At 40.4% G+C, this 14,526-nt stretch overlaps 1 protein-coding gene across 3 annotated transcripts in view; it reads right to left on the bottom strand.

Annotated features, from left to right (window-relative positions):
- The window catches only part of Chd6 (chromodomain helicase DNA binding protein 6), a 158,190-nt gene that overhangs the window by 84,735 nt on the left and 58,929 nt on the right, over positions 1 to 14,526 (bottom strand). For all 3 annotated transcript variants that reach the window (XM_041670129.1, XM_041670131.1, XM_041670130.1), the window contains exons 4-8: positions 13,921 to 14,065; positions 10,569 to 10,718; positions 2,033 to 2,095; positions 1,004 to 1,062; positions 262 to 379 (exon numbers count right to left, since the gene is read on the bottom strand). In XM_041670129.1, the coding sequence (XP_041526063.1) occupies positions 262 to 379; positions 1,004 to 1,062; positions 2,033 to 2,095; positions 10,569 to 10,718; positions 13,921 to 14,065 (535 nt within the window). The remainder of the gene's footprint in view (positions 1 to 261; positions 380 to 1,003; positions 1,063 to 2,032; positions 2,096 to 10,568; positions 10,719 to 13,920; positions 14,066 to 14,526) is intronic.

Raw genomic sequence — 14,526 nt, 5'->3', positions numbered from 1 at the left:
AAAGCCACCCCAGATTTAACAATGAAACTCACAAGTCTTTTCTCTTGTTTTGAAATTCTCAAGCTTATTTTCTAACATTTTTGGCCTTTTGTATTTACATTCAAACTTTAAGAGAATGAATGTTGTTCTCTTTACTAGCATCATATCAGACTTGGCCAATAGAGCTATACAGGACTTCACTGTGGACATAGAAACTTCCACCTAAATGTTTAGTGCAGAAAGAAAAGCAGCAGTGAAATGAGTCAATACACATTGCTTCACCTCAGTAAAAATGTGCTTCATCTGGGCCTGTTTGTTCCTAAATCGCTTGATCTTCTGTGCGATGCGGGGATCCTTTTCCAGCTCTTCCATTGTGGCCCATTTACAATGTAAATAGGAACTATCCAAGGACATACAATTGTGAGACAAACACAGAAAAATACTATTAAGGTCCCAATAAAAAGGATGACCATTGTACAAGAAGTAGCAGGTGTCTACTGTGACACTGCTGGATACTGCTTACAAGGACCTTTCCCTAAAGGGCAACAATAGGATTGACTTCAAATCACTAATTTTTCTGCAGGTTCCACCAAAACTGGCTCAGAGGAGACAAAGGGGCAGACTTATGGACAAATTATCAATACACACCAGTGAAAGGAGGCAGGTAGCAGAAAGAGGAGAAATGCAAAAGGAAAAAGAATATACACCACAGAACAGCTTTTCCGCCTTGGGTGCACATGGGAAATGCTCAGAGCCTTTAAAAGCACATCAGTCCTTAGGGCCCACTCTGACTATATATCAAGTGGTTCTGGGTAGAGCAAAGGCTTTAGTAGTTTTTAAAAACTTTCTGGGTGATTCTACATGAAGCCCAAAATGGGTAATACTGACTAAGGTGAACCTGAATGAGTCAAGATCATGCCTTAGGGGTCAGTTGATAAAAACATAGAAAATAATGAAGTGGCATAGGAAAGAAAGTTTTATTCACATAAAATTTAAATACAAGTAGAATATCAAATAGACGTACAAATTTCTATACTTAACGTAGAACAGCTCCAGGTCAAATGGAGGTTCTCCTGGGTGAACCTGTAACCAACAGTAAACAGTTATCAGCCGATCCTCCAAGCAGCTCACCCATATAGGCCAAAACAAAACAGGTGAACCAATACCTCTGCCTCATTTTAGTAGGATTTCTGGAAAGCATTCCTATTATCTCAGGTCTTTTCTTACAAGTTAACAGCTAATCCTAATCCTAACTCTAAATTTTCCAAACTAGATGAACAGCTACTCAATAGAGTAAGGGGTACAAAAAAGGATCTCTGCTGACATTTTTTCCAAGGTCCACATGGAAAAAGCTTTTAGTCCAGGATAGCCCAGGATACAGAAACGTGAGGACCACAGCATGGTGCAGAAGTAACTTAAGTTCATGGCTCTCTCCTGATTCTCTCTTCATGAAAACAACAATAAGGACATCTATAATGAAGAGAAGATAAGCTGTATCTACACTGGGACCAACATACTGCCTCACTCATGGAACGTTCTCTTAGGAATTCCCAGGACAGCCCAAGATGTGTAAAGAAAAACTCCACTGTTTCCCATTAGGATTTCTTATCCACCTATTCTTAGCCCCTGATGACTTTTATGGGATACCACACAAAGGGATAAAAATATGTTTGTTAGGATCTTAATGGAGAAAACTATCAACTGATCACTTAAGACATTTAAGAACTTAGTGCCCTAAGCCGGGCGATGGTGGCGCACGCCTTTAATCCCAGCACTTGGGAGGCAGAGGCAGGCGGATCTCTGTGAGTTTGAGACCAGCCTGGTCTACAGCGCTAGTTCCAGGACAGGCTCCAAAACCACAGAGAAACCCTGTCTCGAAAAAACAAAAAAACAAAAAATAAAAACCTTAGTGTCCTAAGAACCTTCACAGTGACAATGTTCTTGACAAGCTTTCACGCTAGCCAAGGATGAATAGTTGGTTCTCCAGGCAAATCCTTCTCCACAGAGGTAGTGTCTACCAGTGACAGAAAAACATGAAACAGGGACCACCAACCTCCTGGACAGTCTTAGATGCCAGGATCTTCTCAATGATGTTTGCATCATCTTCTGGAGGCTCCTGAAGACAGAAATTTAAGAGAAAAAGAAAGGTTACCAGAAGCAGCATCTGAGAGAATAACTCTTAAGTGAAGGATGAGGTTCTGAGTTGAGGGATTTTTGGATTTTGGAATATCTGTATAGACTATCATCAGAATAAATGTAATTCAAAATCCTGAAATCTACTATTCATCTACCTTCACAAAGATACTCAGCAAGATTTTAGATTTGAAAACACTTTGGATGAGGGATGCATAGTTTGTTAAAGCATAGCTACTACCTCCTTCAAGGCTCACAGTACAGGACTAGCAGGATAGCTTGGAGGGTTAAAACTCTTAAAACAAAAGCCTAAACATCTGATTTAGATGCTCAGGTCCCACAATGGAATAAGACTGACTTCCGAAAGTGTGCTCTGATCTTGAGTGCGTGAGCATGTACACACACACACACATACACACACACACACACATACACACACACACACACACACACACGGTAATTAATTAATTAATTAAAAATGTAAAAGTTCACAGACTTTGAGTACCAAAGCCCCCCTAAGAAGTCCACAAATATTTTGCAAAGCTAGAATTCAAGCAGTAGGGTGCTGAGTTCTGGGCATAGCCCTTACTGTAAAGCAGAAGAGATTCTGGGCTCTAAGACTAAAGAATCAATACAATTGCTCCAAAGACTTCCAATTTTCATAAGACTTACACATTTTGATGCATAATATTTTCTATAATAGAAAAGAATCTTGGGGTGGGGGTGGACGCAGTGGTTAAAGTGATTAAGTTACAAAACTTAATCAGTATGAAAGCAGGAAACAACAGCAGAGAGAACTAACTTTCACAACTTGTCTTTTGACCTCTATCCATGTACCACAGCATGTATATGCATAATACAAATAAATAAGCAAATAAATGTAGTAAAATAAAAAAAAAGAAACCTGGAGTCTGACAATCTAATCAAACGATCCCAATTCTAATACCTATCAACTACTGACCAGCAAAGTTAATTACTATTTCTTGGTTTCTGAATAATAGTTGTAGAAGTGGTAGGAAAGATATATACCACCATTTTAATAGGATAAAACAGCACATAAAAAGTTTTTTTTAACCTATAAAACCAAGGTGTAATAATTTCTATTCAACTGCTGTTTCACTGATAATCCCAACTGAAAATCAATTCCTTTCTTCCTATCTTAGTCACACACCAAAATTCCCAGGCCCCCAATCTCCATGAAATCTTAATAAATAAATGTATAATTATTCATTATACAAAACATCAGCACAAAAACAACAGTCTTGGAAGGACATCCTGAATCCGAGCTCCCTTAGGGTTAGCTTCTTTCTGGACTTGTGCAGTCGCCTTTCATTGGTTTCATATGTTCTCTGACCTTTCTAGACCTACTGCAATCTAAGACTTGAAGCAGTACTGAAAAGAATGCTCACCACAACAACCTGACTAGCTAGAACATTCCAGAAAGATGATTATGCTGCATATCAATTTCATATTCAATTACCCCAAGGCCATACCACTACAGAAAACATACTGTTAAACTGTCTTAAATCAAGCTCTTCCCAGAGTAAAGAGTGACGCCATGGCAGTGAAGTACAGTGCTCATCAAGCAGGAAGCAGATGGCCCAAGAAATCTGAGTATTTCCTCTGTGGTAGTCTTTCCCTGAACCTCAGCCTTGGCCCTTGGCTATGCCAGATGCCAGTAAACCTTTAAAATCTGCTGCCTGTCTCCCTTGGAGATGAGGGTATAGGTCTTTGTGAGGGGTTCCTGGCTTATTATACGGTGCTAGGACCTGAAATTGGTCATGACTGCAAAGCAGGTGCTCTTAACTGTAGAGCCTCAGTATTTTATTTAACCTCCCAAATATCTGAAGTATTATAATTTAAACACGCTGACAGAATCAATACAAAAATTAAAGTTTTTTTTTTTTTTAAAAGTTCAATTCCTTATGTTTTCAAACTACAGTGTGTCCTTTGTACTTTCAGCATACTTCAATCCAGGCCAGTCGTATCTCTAATGCTCAATAGGCTCACGTGGCTAGCAATGTCCATACCGGGCAGTATTAAGTAATGCCTGTATTGAGCAATGCAGTTCTATTCTCTTTTACTGATTTATTTCCCTATCCTCACAGCAAAACCACTGTCTTTATTATGGCAGCTTAATTACGAAGTTTTCACTGGTTTTCCCTTTTTACATTTGATAACATATTTCTATGCAAAGGCATCATCTTATCCTCACAGCAGATGAGTATGTACAATGAAAGCAAATGGAAACAGAAATGAGGGAGAGGGATCTATGAAAAAAGGGAAGTAGGATTATGTATTGGTTTAATGCTTTTTATACTATGAATAACAAAGAAAGGTAGGGATGGGAAGGAATAATAACTTAGTGCATGGGCTGCAGAAGGTGTCTTCAGAGAGGTGGAAGCTTCCAGGGGTGAAGGCTCCCACACTAGGTCTTGATGCAGGCTGACAGCATATTCAGTCCAGTTTGCGTGTCAGGGCTTCTGAGTCTAGCTGTTCCTACTCTGGTTCTGCTGGGACACGTTTTCCACTTGAGCCTTTAGCACTGAACTCTGGGCTCTTGCTGTCCTCTTCCCACATCGTCCCACAGACCAGCTATTTCTTAGCTTTTTTTTAAAAGCGCATGTCAGCTCACCTAAGACTTGCTCTTCACTGCCTGCAATTATTGACTCAGCTAATTTCTATGTCCACAGGTAATAAATATCTTTAAAAATATGCTGTAACAACTTCTCCTTTTCTGCCCATCTTACAGTAACCTCACCCGGAGGGGAAATCTTCCGATATTAACTCACATTAACAAGATGCAGGAAGATTCGTTTTAAGGTTTCTTTCTTTCCAGTCCTCCTTCACCCTTTTTTTGGGGGGGAGGGGGGATAAGGGGAGGGGTCTACACTAATTTCGAAGTGACTACATCTAGTCTCATGATTTTAAATACTAGCTGTACTGTGAGGCCTGCCAAATTCACACATCCCAGATTAAAACTTCTTTCCAGACTGCAGACTCACATTCTAATTATTTCTTGCATCTCTACTTAGATGCAAATTTTAAGGTATTTTAAATTAAAATTTCTAAAAATTAATTCTTGGTCTGATACATTAACAAGTCTCCAGCACCTAAGTCCTAATCCCTCAATCAAGAGTTCTTTCCCATCTGAGTTAAAGGAAATTCTACCTTTTCAGGTGCTCAAACCAAAGATCCTGATGCCATCTTTAACTGTTTTCTCTCCACATACCCACGTGTAGTGGTTTGAAGAAGAATCCTAGAGAGAATCTGTGCACTGATGCTTATTGTTATCTTGAGAAACTGGCTCAACTCTCACCAAGAATCCACATGTAAAATCAAAAGCAGAAGAAGCTTTTGGGCGGTGGTGGAGCACGCCTTTAATCCCAGCACTCGGGAGGCAGAGGCAGGCGGATCTCTGTGAGTTCGAGACCAGCCTGGTCTACAAGAGCTAGTTCCAGGACAGGCTCCAAAACCACAGAGAAACCCTGTCTCGAAAAAAACCAAAAAAACAAAAAATAAAACAACAACAACAAAAAAAGAAGCTGTTTTGGTTCCGCAGTAGCTAGGGCTCTGATTTTGAAAACTTGTCAATAAGCTGCCCTCTCAAGGCCTGGGTATGCTAGCCTTGGCCTTGGCCTTTAGATTACATACTCACAAGACTGCCACTCTGAACAGCAAAACTGACAAGAAAGCACACATCAGGCTCTTTCTTATTTAAATTTGGTGAAATTTTGGGACATAATTAATGCAAGACCAATTTCTACCTATGTTTCTCCATAAAAAAACTCTCTTTACTAATATACTTAGAGGGAAAAGACTTGATCAATTTCTGAGATCATCCGTCAGATTAGCAACTGCTACCTTCAGGTAATTGAGAAGTCATAACCATATACCTGAAATATGATAAAGGGTTTGGGATAAATAACTTCCAGCAGGAAATAAAATCCTTTGTAGTGTCTCAACTACCAATTAAACCATAAAATGTCCAAGAAAAGCCCAAATAAAGCAACACATTTCAATGACTCCACGCAGTCTTGCAAGAACTATTTTTAACTATTTATTTGAAAAGCACTGCAATGACAAATAACTCCTATCAATTATCATGTTCATTGGTTGGAGAACGTTGGCAGAGGAACGAATCAACTAACTGTGTGTGACCTGGATCATTCTGTCCCTCATTTCTTAATGGTTAATTCTGAACACTATCTGCCTGCTCCTTGCTACTTTTCTTGTAAAGACTGAAGAAGAGACAAGTCAGGTAACATGAGGATGCTTTAGGCTGGAGGAGAGGTGGCTGAAGGCCAGGCATCAACAGCCTCTGTAAGCACACGAGTGTCTGGGAAGGATGGGTACCTGCCTTGCTGCTACTCTGCGTGAGCAGTAGGTTCTGCCAGGCAGCACCAGGGTCTCCAGAATGACACACAGCTTGTGTCCCAGAATGTGTTACTGGCAACGATTTCCCTCCCACACCCACAGCATGATTCTGCATTTCCCTTTCTTGTCTTTTCTAAACCAGATACTTGGCACAGACCTCCTCAATTAATACCCTTTTTACTTGTATGTCTGCACCAAGTCCCAGTGCCATCATTCTCAACAAATGCTCCCAAAAGGAAGAGAATGCAACTGGAATGTAAATAAGGTCATTCTGCTCTGATGCACTTGTGCCTTCTATCTCTAACTCAATCCACAGTATAAAGGCTACACATGCTAGCTGAGCCCCAAGGCTCTGCAGTGTGGCCTTTTCTACCCCTCAACCCTTATATCTCATTGTTCCACAAATCATAGCCTGGCAGGCAGCTATGCTTATCTCCATTGGTCATATAATCCATGGCTGACTGTTAGAAAATGTCTTCTGAATGAGCTCTTTTCTATTCCAGCTTCTGTGTGGTCACTGTGCCTAGCACATACTTGCAGGCTGCACTGATCATAGTGTTAGAAAAGCCATATGTCCCTTCTACCAGACAGAGCTCTGCGGCATCAAGAGTCATCTGGACACTTCTACCTACATCCCAGACTCTAGATTTGTAGCAGGCTCACAATAGTCATCTGTCAAACCACAGTTCCAACTATAATTACAAATTCATTTGATTTCATTATCAAGACAAGATTTACTATGTATAAGATTTTGCTCTAAATTATTTATTATTTTATGTGTGTAAGAATTATATCTGCATGTAATATCTGTGTACTATGTGCCTTCCTGATACCCAAGGAGGCCAGAAGAAGGTGTCAGATCCCAATGAAGTGGGGCTACAAATGGTTGTGAGTCATCTTCTGGGTGTTGGGACTCAAACCTGGGTCCTCTGTGAAAGTAACAAGTGCTCTTAACTATTGATCCGCCTCTCCAGCCCAAAATGCTTACTTTTTAAGGAATTATAACGTATGTTAGATGTGTAGCCTAGGCTGGCCTTGAACTCATGATCCTCCTACCTCTGCCTCCTTCAACAAATCTTACTAGCATGCGCCCCTACAATTGGCAGTTACTTTCTAAGCAATTATAATATATGTTACACGTGGGGGAGAGGAGAGGAAGACAAAAGGAGGCAAGAGAGGGGGAATTGTGGTTGGTATGTAAAATGAATAAAAAAAAATGCCAAAAAAAAAAAAATGTCAGATAACACCCGTGTGGAGGTCAGAAGGCAGCTTGTGGGAACTTGTCCTTCTCTGACCGTGTGGGTTCTGGGGACTGAACTCAGCTTGCCAGACTTGGTGGGAAGTCCTTTTATCTACTGAGTCTTTTTGGGATTTTTTTGGAGATAGGGTCTCACTCTATAGCCCAGTCTGGCTGAGAACTCACTATGTAGTCCAGGGTGGCCTCAAACTGATGGTGATACTCGTAATTCAACCCCCAGAATGCCACGATATAGATGGGATTTACCATATCCAGCAAGAATCTTACATTCTAATGAGTCAAAAAAAAAACCCTTAATAAAAACGGATAATAGATCAGAATATATTAGTAAAGCATTTCAGCAGTTTTCTTCCCAATGGTAAATTGAGCATAAAACAGGCATTCCTTACAATCCTCAAGGATGAGGTACTATTGAATGATCTCATGGCAATCTAAAGATACAACTTAATAAAAAAGTGAGTTATATCCTCAGACAGCACATAATGTATAAATCATGCCCTTTTTATTTAAAATTTTTTGAATGTGGATGCTCGTGAGCTACTGGTATGCCATGGATAGATTATGGCATGATGGCACTCAAGTGACTTTTGCTGAGGTGAAATGGGAGGGCACTGTATTTTGGAAGAACCCTGACCCTGTTTGATGTGAGGTCGAGGGCATGTTTGTGTTTTTTTTCACAGGAAGAAAAGAAAACTTGATGGCTGCCTGAGCACTTGGTGTGGTGTGTGGAACAGAGGAGTGCCTGCCCTCATGATATTGTGGCTGTTGATGCTCCCCCAGAGGAGCTGGAGTGAGATTTCTGAACCTGTTTCCTGATCCTCTGATATTACATCCTGCATTCTAGGAAGGGAAGGAGATGATAGTGACGGCTGATGATTCCTGGCTTTTTGATAGACCAGACCTCTGGATCTGGAGAAGGAATGCCTATCTTTTTCCAACAATGAATCTGTGGCTGAGTGTTTGGCAGTTTATCCACACTTTGTTTTGGTATGCGGAGGTCACCTTTACCAGTATAGTTTTCATCGCTGTTGAAATAGTAGGCCTGGAGAACAGGTGCCTCAGACGTTTCCCCTCTGTGGGAAACAGCCTCAGTGGAGCAATTAAACACTATTATGGAGGCAATGTGTGTCTTCAGTATACATACATTCAGTGTACTATCACTGGAATTGAGAAATATGTGCTGGACTGGTTGGGAAACCAAATTGGAGGTACTGAAGAGCGCCCCCCAACCCAAACTGACTAGGAGGAGTGGGATAAAGGTTTTGCTGCTGGCATTCAGTATATGGGAACTGGAAAAGCTTAAACATCGTTGGAAGTTGGTAGCACAAATTCATTGAATTTTAGAGTAAGGAAAAGGTTCAGAATTCTGGAGTTGCTCATACCTCACCCACCACAAAAACATGTTCTTCTCCCTTGAATGAATCAGAACTATGAGAATTGTAATTTAACCAATTGTGTGTCCATTATTAATACTTATACTAGAATTATGTTGTTAACCTGTTAATGTTTGTTATCTCTTCTGTTCACAATGAAAGTGTTACTGGATAGAAAGAGGTTAGAGCTCATTTGAGAGGAATTTGGCACGATGGAAATGAGTTCTTAGAGTTGGTTCAATTAAAAAGGCTAATTTGGAATTTGATGCAGCTAAAACTGCTAAAGACACCCTGGAGCAATTTTAAAAGCCATTTCACCTCAGTCTCCTTTACTCCCTTACTGGGAGGTATTGAAGCCTTAGGAGTATATGTATTGCTAGGCATTATTTGCTTGCCTGTGATTATTGAGTTACTGGTGAACTCTCAGTGGAAAGAGGATTCAGAGATGCATGGAGTTAATCTCCACATCCTCATTTAAAATTTTCCAGAGGCTGGTTGTCAAAGATGGGCAAGATCTTTTTGCCTCCAGTCAATTTAAGACAGGACACGCATGGTGGAATGTGTGTACCAGTGATAGGCAAGTCTGGAAGGTTGAAAAGACAACCTAAGATAGGCACAGTCGTCCTATGTCAGAAGCAAAGGTATTAAAAAATTAAATGGAGAATTGTGTGAGTCCACAGTGACTTCCATCTTGACTTAAGGTCAGAGAGTTCAAGCTTGTTCTTACTCCTCAAGGCCAAATTGCAGGACGTCTGGCCAAAGGTATGGTCAATAGATGTTTTCTTCCTCATGCCAAATAACAGGATGTTAACATGCAAAAGGCATGGTTTCTAGATATTTTGTGAATTAGGGAGGTGATTATGCTTTGTTTGTTCTTTGAACCATGGTAAGGAAGTCTTTTGTTTCCCTCTTTTGCTTTGGGTATAAAAGGACTATGCGAAATAAATTCAGGGCTGCTACAGTATTTAATGAGAGCCCTCCTGATTCTTTAAAAAAAAAAAAGTTTAGAGAACACACATTCCAATAAAATTATAAGTTGTGATTATATCATGAAGGAAATAAGAAACAATTGCTGGGATGAGAAGCGGGGATCTAGCTTAGATGAAACAGGCAGGAAAGACCTTTCTACAGAGATCATGTTTTGTGAGACTTCACTGAGGGTGGCCCACTTATATAAAGTCTTGGCAGAGAGCATGAAAGCAGGGCAGTACAGGCCAAGGCTGTAGATGGAGATGAGGTGGCAAGCTTTGCGGCTGGAGGGCAACAACAGGGCTATCTGGGGAAACCAGGAGAGTGATCGTGTGGGTGCTGTTGAGAATGAGGAGTCTACACCATCTGAAAGGTTACCACTGGTTAAGGCAATCTAACTTATACTCTAGTGAAGAGCCATTAAACTCTTTCAAGTAGGCCAGCATGACTTTTCAGCCAAGATCATACAAAGGCTATACCTCTGCCTGCCAGGCCAGCGTAGAAGCAGAGAGCGCAGATGTCCGGCCAGCTCCCAGGACAGCGATTGTTTCCCCATCGTCATCCACCACTTTGAAGTCAAGATCCTCGTTGTATCTCCTGCGCTTTACTTGTCGTCCTGAGCGCCGTTTCTGCAGAACAAGCACACTTATCAGTGTGGCTGTGGGTCAAAAGGAAAACTCTCCACAGATATCATCTACATCTAGTGACAGGACAAGCACAAGTTTCTCAACTTCCAAAAGGAATCTTATACTTTTTTAAGAACTAAATTCATAGAGCATGGGATCTAGCTAGGTGAGAGATAAAGTGATGGTACAACCTCTGAATTGCCCGATCCACTAAGAGATGTGTTTTAGTCATCAACGAACAGCAGTGGTGTTTTTTTCTTCCTTTCTGGGGCATCTAGTCCTAAGCAACAGGGATGGGAGGTAACCTCTGAATTCTGTCTTTGAGGTCCACTCAGATTTTCTAGTTTTTATTTACTTTTTTTTTTCAAATTCACTTAGCCACCAACTCCTAAGAATGTACTGTGAGAAAATTAATACAAATTAATACAGATTTTATTGGGATCTAGACTGAGACTCTCATACAGTTAAAACAGGGAGATATCTTCAGTGTGACAAAATAACAAGTCATATGGAAAGAGGTGTCCCCTAACAAGTAGCTTAAAACTGTAAGGCAGCACACACAGTAAAGCAGTGCAAGGATGTCCAGCCCCACCTACCACTGGCTCCAAGCAGCACATACATTTTAGGGAACTAGTCATGGGGAGCATGTCCCCATATACTTAATCTTAAATACAACAGCCCAAACAAAACAAGTAGAACCTCAGTTCCTTTTTCTTCTAAGACATTCTGTAAGCACTACGTTGCTATTGCTTTTTCACTTTATCATCTCTATGAAGTCTAATGCCATTTGAGGGATTCTTTAGAAAAACAAAACCCACAAAACTTCTCCTTTTCTATTTAGAAATAACCATCCCACAAAACTTTAACTCGTCAAATGTTGTCAACTCAATATGGCTGCTTTCCTGCCAGCACGGTTGCCTAACAGCCCCTAGTTCTAGCTTATAGCCTGGGAGGTGACTTTTGCTTTGACAGTAGACACTCTAACTTATGAAGACCAGGATGCTACAAGCCAACGCCTGCCTAGAGTGAATGTTAATGAGAAACTCAAGGGGCCGACCAGCATGGTCTAATTCTGAATGATGTTCCAGTTCAGATACACTGCTGTGGATAGCAAAGGAAATGGTACTTTCAAATGTTAGACTCAAGTCCTAGTGAAGATGAGTCGCTTAAAAGAAATCCCACGCTAGCTCAGAATTGAGAAATAGATGGTTATTTATTTAGGGGTAAACTCAAAAATCAGAATCCTCTTCTGGAACAGAGATTAGAAAACTGAAATCTGCAACCAGAACAGAGGGAGAGGCCAGGAAAAGAGGCTCTGCATCAGCATATATAAGAGGCCACGCCCCAGTAGGTGGGTAAACACTAGCTGTAAGACTTCTCACACCACCTCTCCCTTTTGTTTAAATAAGAGAGTTCAAAGCCTAGGACAAAATTATATACAATAAGAACAAATATATTTAATAATTATCCTATCTTTATTAGTTTAAGTCTTGTATAATAAATAACTTGGCCAAGTCATAAGAGGAAAGTAACTACAATTATCTCGTCTTTAAAACCCCATCAAAGATCCGAGAAGGGAAATAGTATTACTTGAGTAAACAGGAAGTGCAATCAAGCAACTTCCAAAATGTACAAGAAATGATAGAAACAATTGGCTATGTGGGCAATCCCCCAAAGTGTCATTTGCAACATTGAAGCAACCAACTTTGGCTAAAGCCTAGAATAATTGACAGACCATTTTCAAAGGCAGAAATTTTTTTTTTTTTTTTTTTTTTTTGGTTTTTCAAGACAGGGTTTCTCTGTGGCTTTGGAGCCTGTCCTGGAACTAGCTCTCTAGACCAGGCTGGCCTCGAACTCACAGAGATCCGCCTACCTCTGCCTCCCGAGTGCTGGGATTAAAGGCGTGCGCCACAAAACAAAACTGTCTCACCCTGTCTTGGCAAGATTTGACAGTCCTGCTTATCCATTTTCCGATACTATGTATTTTGTCAGTGGTTGAGACATGGGCATTTCTTTGCCCAAAGGCCAGTTTTGCCAAGTGGAGTGTCTTTGGTGCTCACCATTCTCTCAGGAGCAGATTGGTGCTGCCAGGAGCAATTGTGTCTCACTTCAACAGAACCCTAACTTATTTAAATGTCATATTTTATAGTTTTTTGAAGTGGTTGAAGATTAACTATCTATGTAGAATATAATGTCTATGTATCTAAAGAACCAGATTAGTCTAACCATAAGCATGACAAACATAACTACTGATCTATAATCCTTAATACCTAAATAACTTAAAGACTAAGACTTCATATTAGAATATCATACAATAAACAATTGCGCAACAAATGAGAACAATGACCTCAAAATGTAAACAATGTATAAGTATCTTGATCAGAGGTAGAAATGTACATTGCAATATGATAAATATATATCAATATCATACATTAATTAATATAATTTAACTTTGAATCAATATACAAGAATCTATACCAATGTAACTGCCTATAAATAATAACTCACAAGTATTTACTCTATTACTCACTATTATTATTAGTGTGAGTAAGCTCACACTAATCTATTATCCCATCCTCAACGTAGAAAAGAACATCCCCACCAGTGTCAAGGGCACTCTGCATTAAGAACTGAGTTAGACACTGGATGGTGGTGGCACATGCCTTTAATCCCCGCACTCAGGAGGCAGAATCTCTGTTGAGTTTAAGGTCAGACTGGTCTACAAGAGCTAGTTCCAGGACAGGCTCCAAAGCAATGAGTTAGATGGGCAACTCCTTGTTTCCATGTTTGGAAACTTCCCTTATTATTCTGGTATATACTATACCTATGACTTTGCCAGCAATGAGAAGCAGGACGTCCAGTATATACTAGCCTGTCACTCTGAGTACTACATCCCAAAACAGGTCTCTTACCTTACCTAGCCTGATTCATAACTTAATTTTCCACATCAACTGCCTCTGAAGACTGATATGCTACTTTATGAGAAGCAAACACACTTAACTTCTGAGAACTTATTAATGTAACTATCGGACTTGGGAAATAGCCTGTGAGTGGTCTATGTGCTCACCCACCAAGACAGTACAAGTGCAGCTCGGGCCTGTGTGTAAGGACAGTAAGCTGGGGACAGACACGGAGGAGCACTGAGTAAATGTCAAGACTTGTCCAGACCACATAACCTCAAGCAGGTCCCCAGTCACAGCTATACCTGACTGTCTGTAGACTCGGTGGGCTCCTCAGGACTCCGCAGGGTTGAGTTCGGCAAACTCTGATCCAGCTCTAAACTCTCCACAGTGGTTTCATTTTTCCTTTTTCCTTTCTTCTTTCTCTCCACAGTTGGTCCTTGCTCCTTGCTATAAGACATTCAGAATTAAAACTGTTGGGCAGTTTTGAAAACACATGATTAAAGTTATGAAATCATACCCTGGAATTTTAGTACCAATGTGGACTTTAATGGAGAATCTGTACTTATTGTGCCAGAAATGTGCAGACACATGGGAGAAACATCTACATGGGCTGAGACAGAAATCACTTCATTCACCCCATGATGACTGCCATGGTATGACTAATGTTAAAGGACAGAATATGAAGTTCCCTAAATCCTCACTTTGAACTTAAGCCAACATCATTCATTAGTAAGTCTGATGGCTTCACAGACATTAAGAATCATCAAATTACAATATCCCTAAGGTACATGGGAAGAGTGACCTTCTTAATAGGTCTTCCTCTTCTTTGTTTAGATTATGTTTTCATGTAACGGGCCAGAATGAGCACTGGGGACTAAAACAAGCACTGCCCTTGCTGTTTTGAGTGC

The sequence above is a fragment of the Microtus oregoni genome, unplaced genomic scaffold (assembly GCF_018167655.1).
Source record: "Microtus oregoni isolate MIOR12 unplaced genomic scaffold, Mior012 000020F_ref0000438, whole genome shotgun sequence".
Taxonomy (NCBI): Eukaryota; Metazoa; Chordata; class Mammalia; order Rodentia; family Cricetidae; genus Microtus; species Microtus oregoni.
Note: the sequence above shows the minus strand (reverse complement) of the source record. Positions and strands in the feature narration are given on the sequence as shown.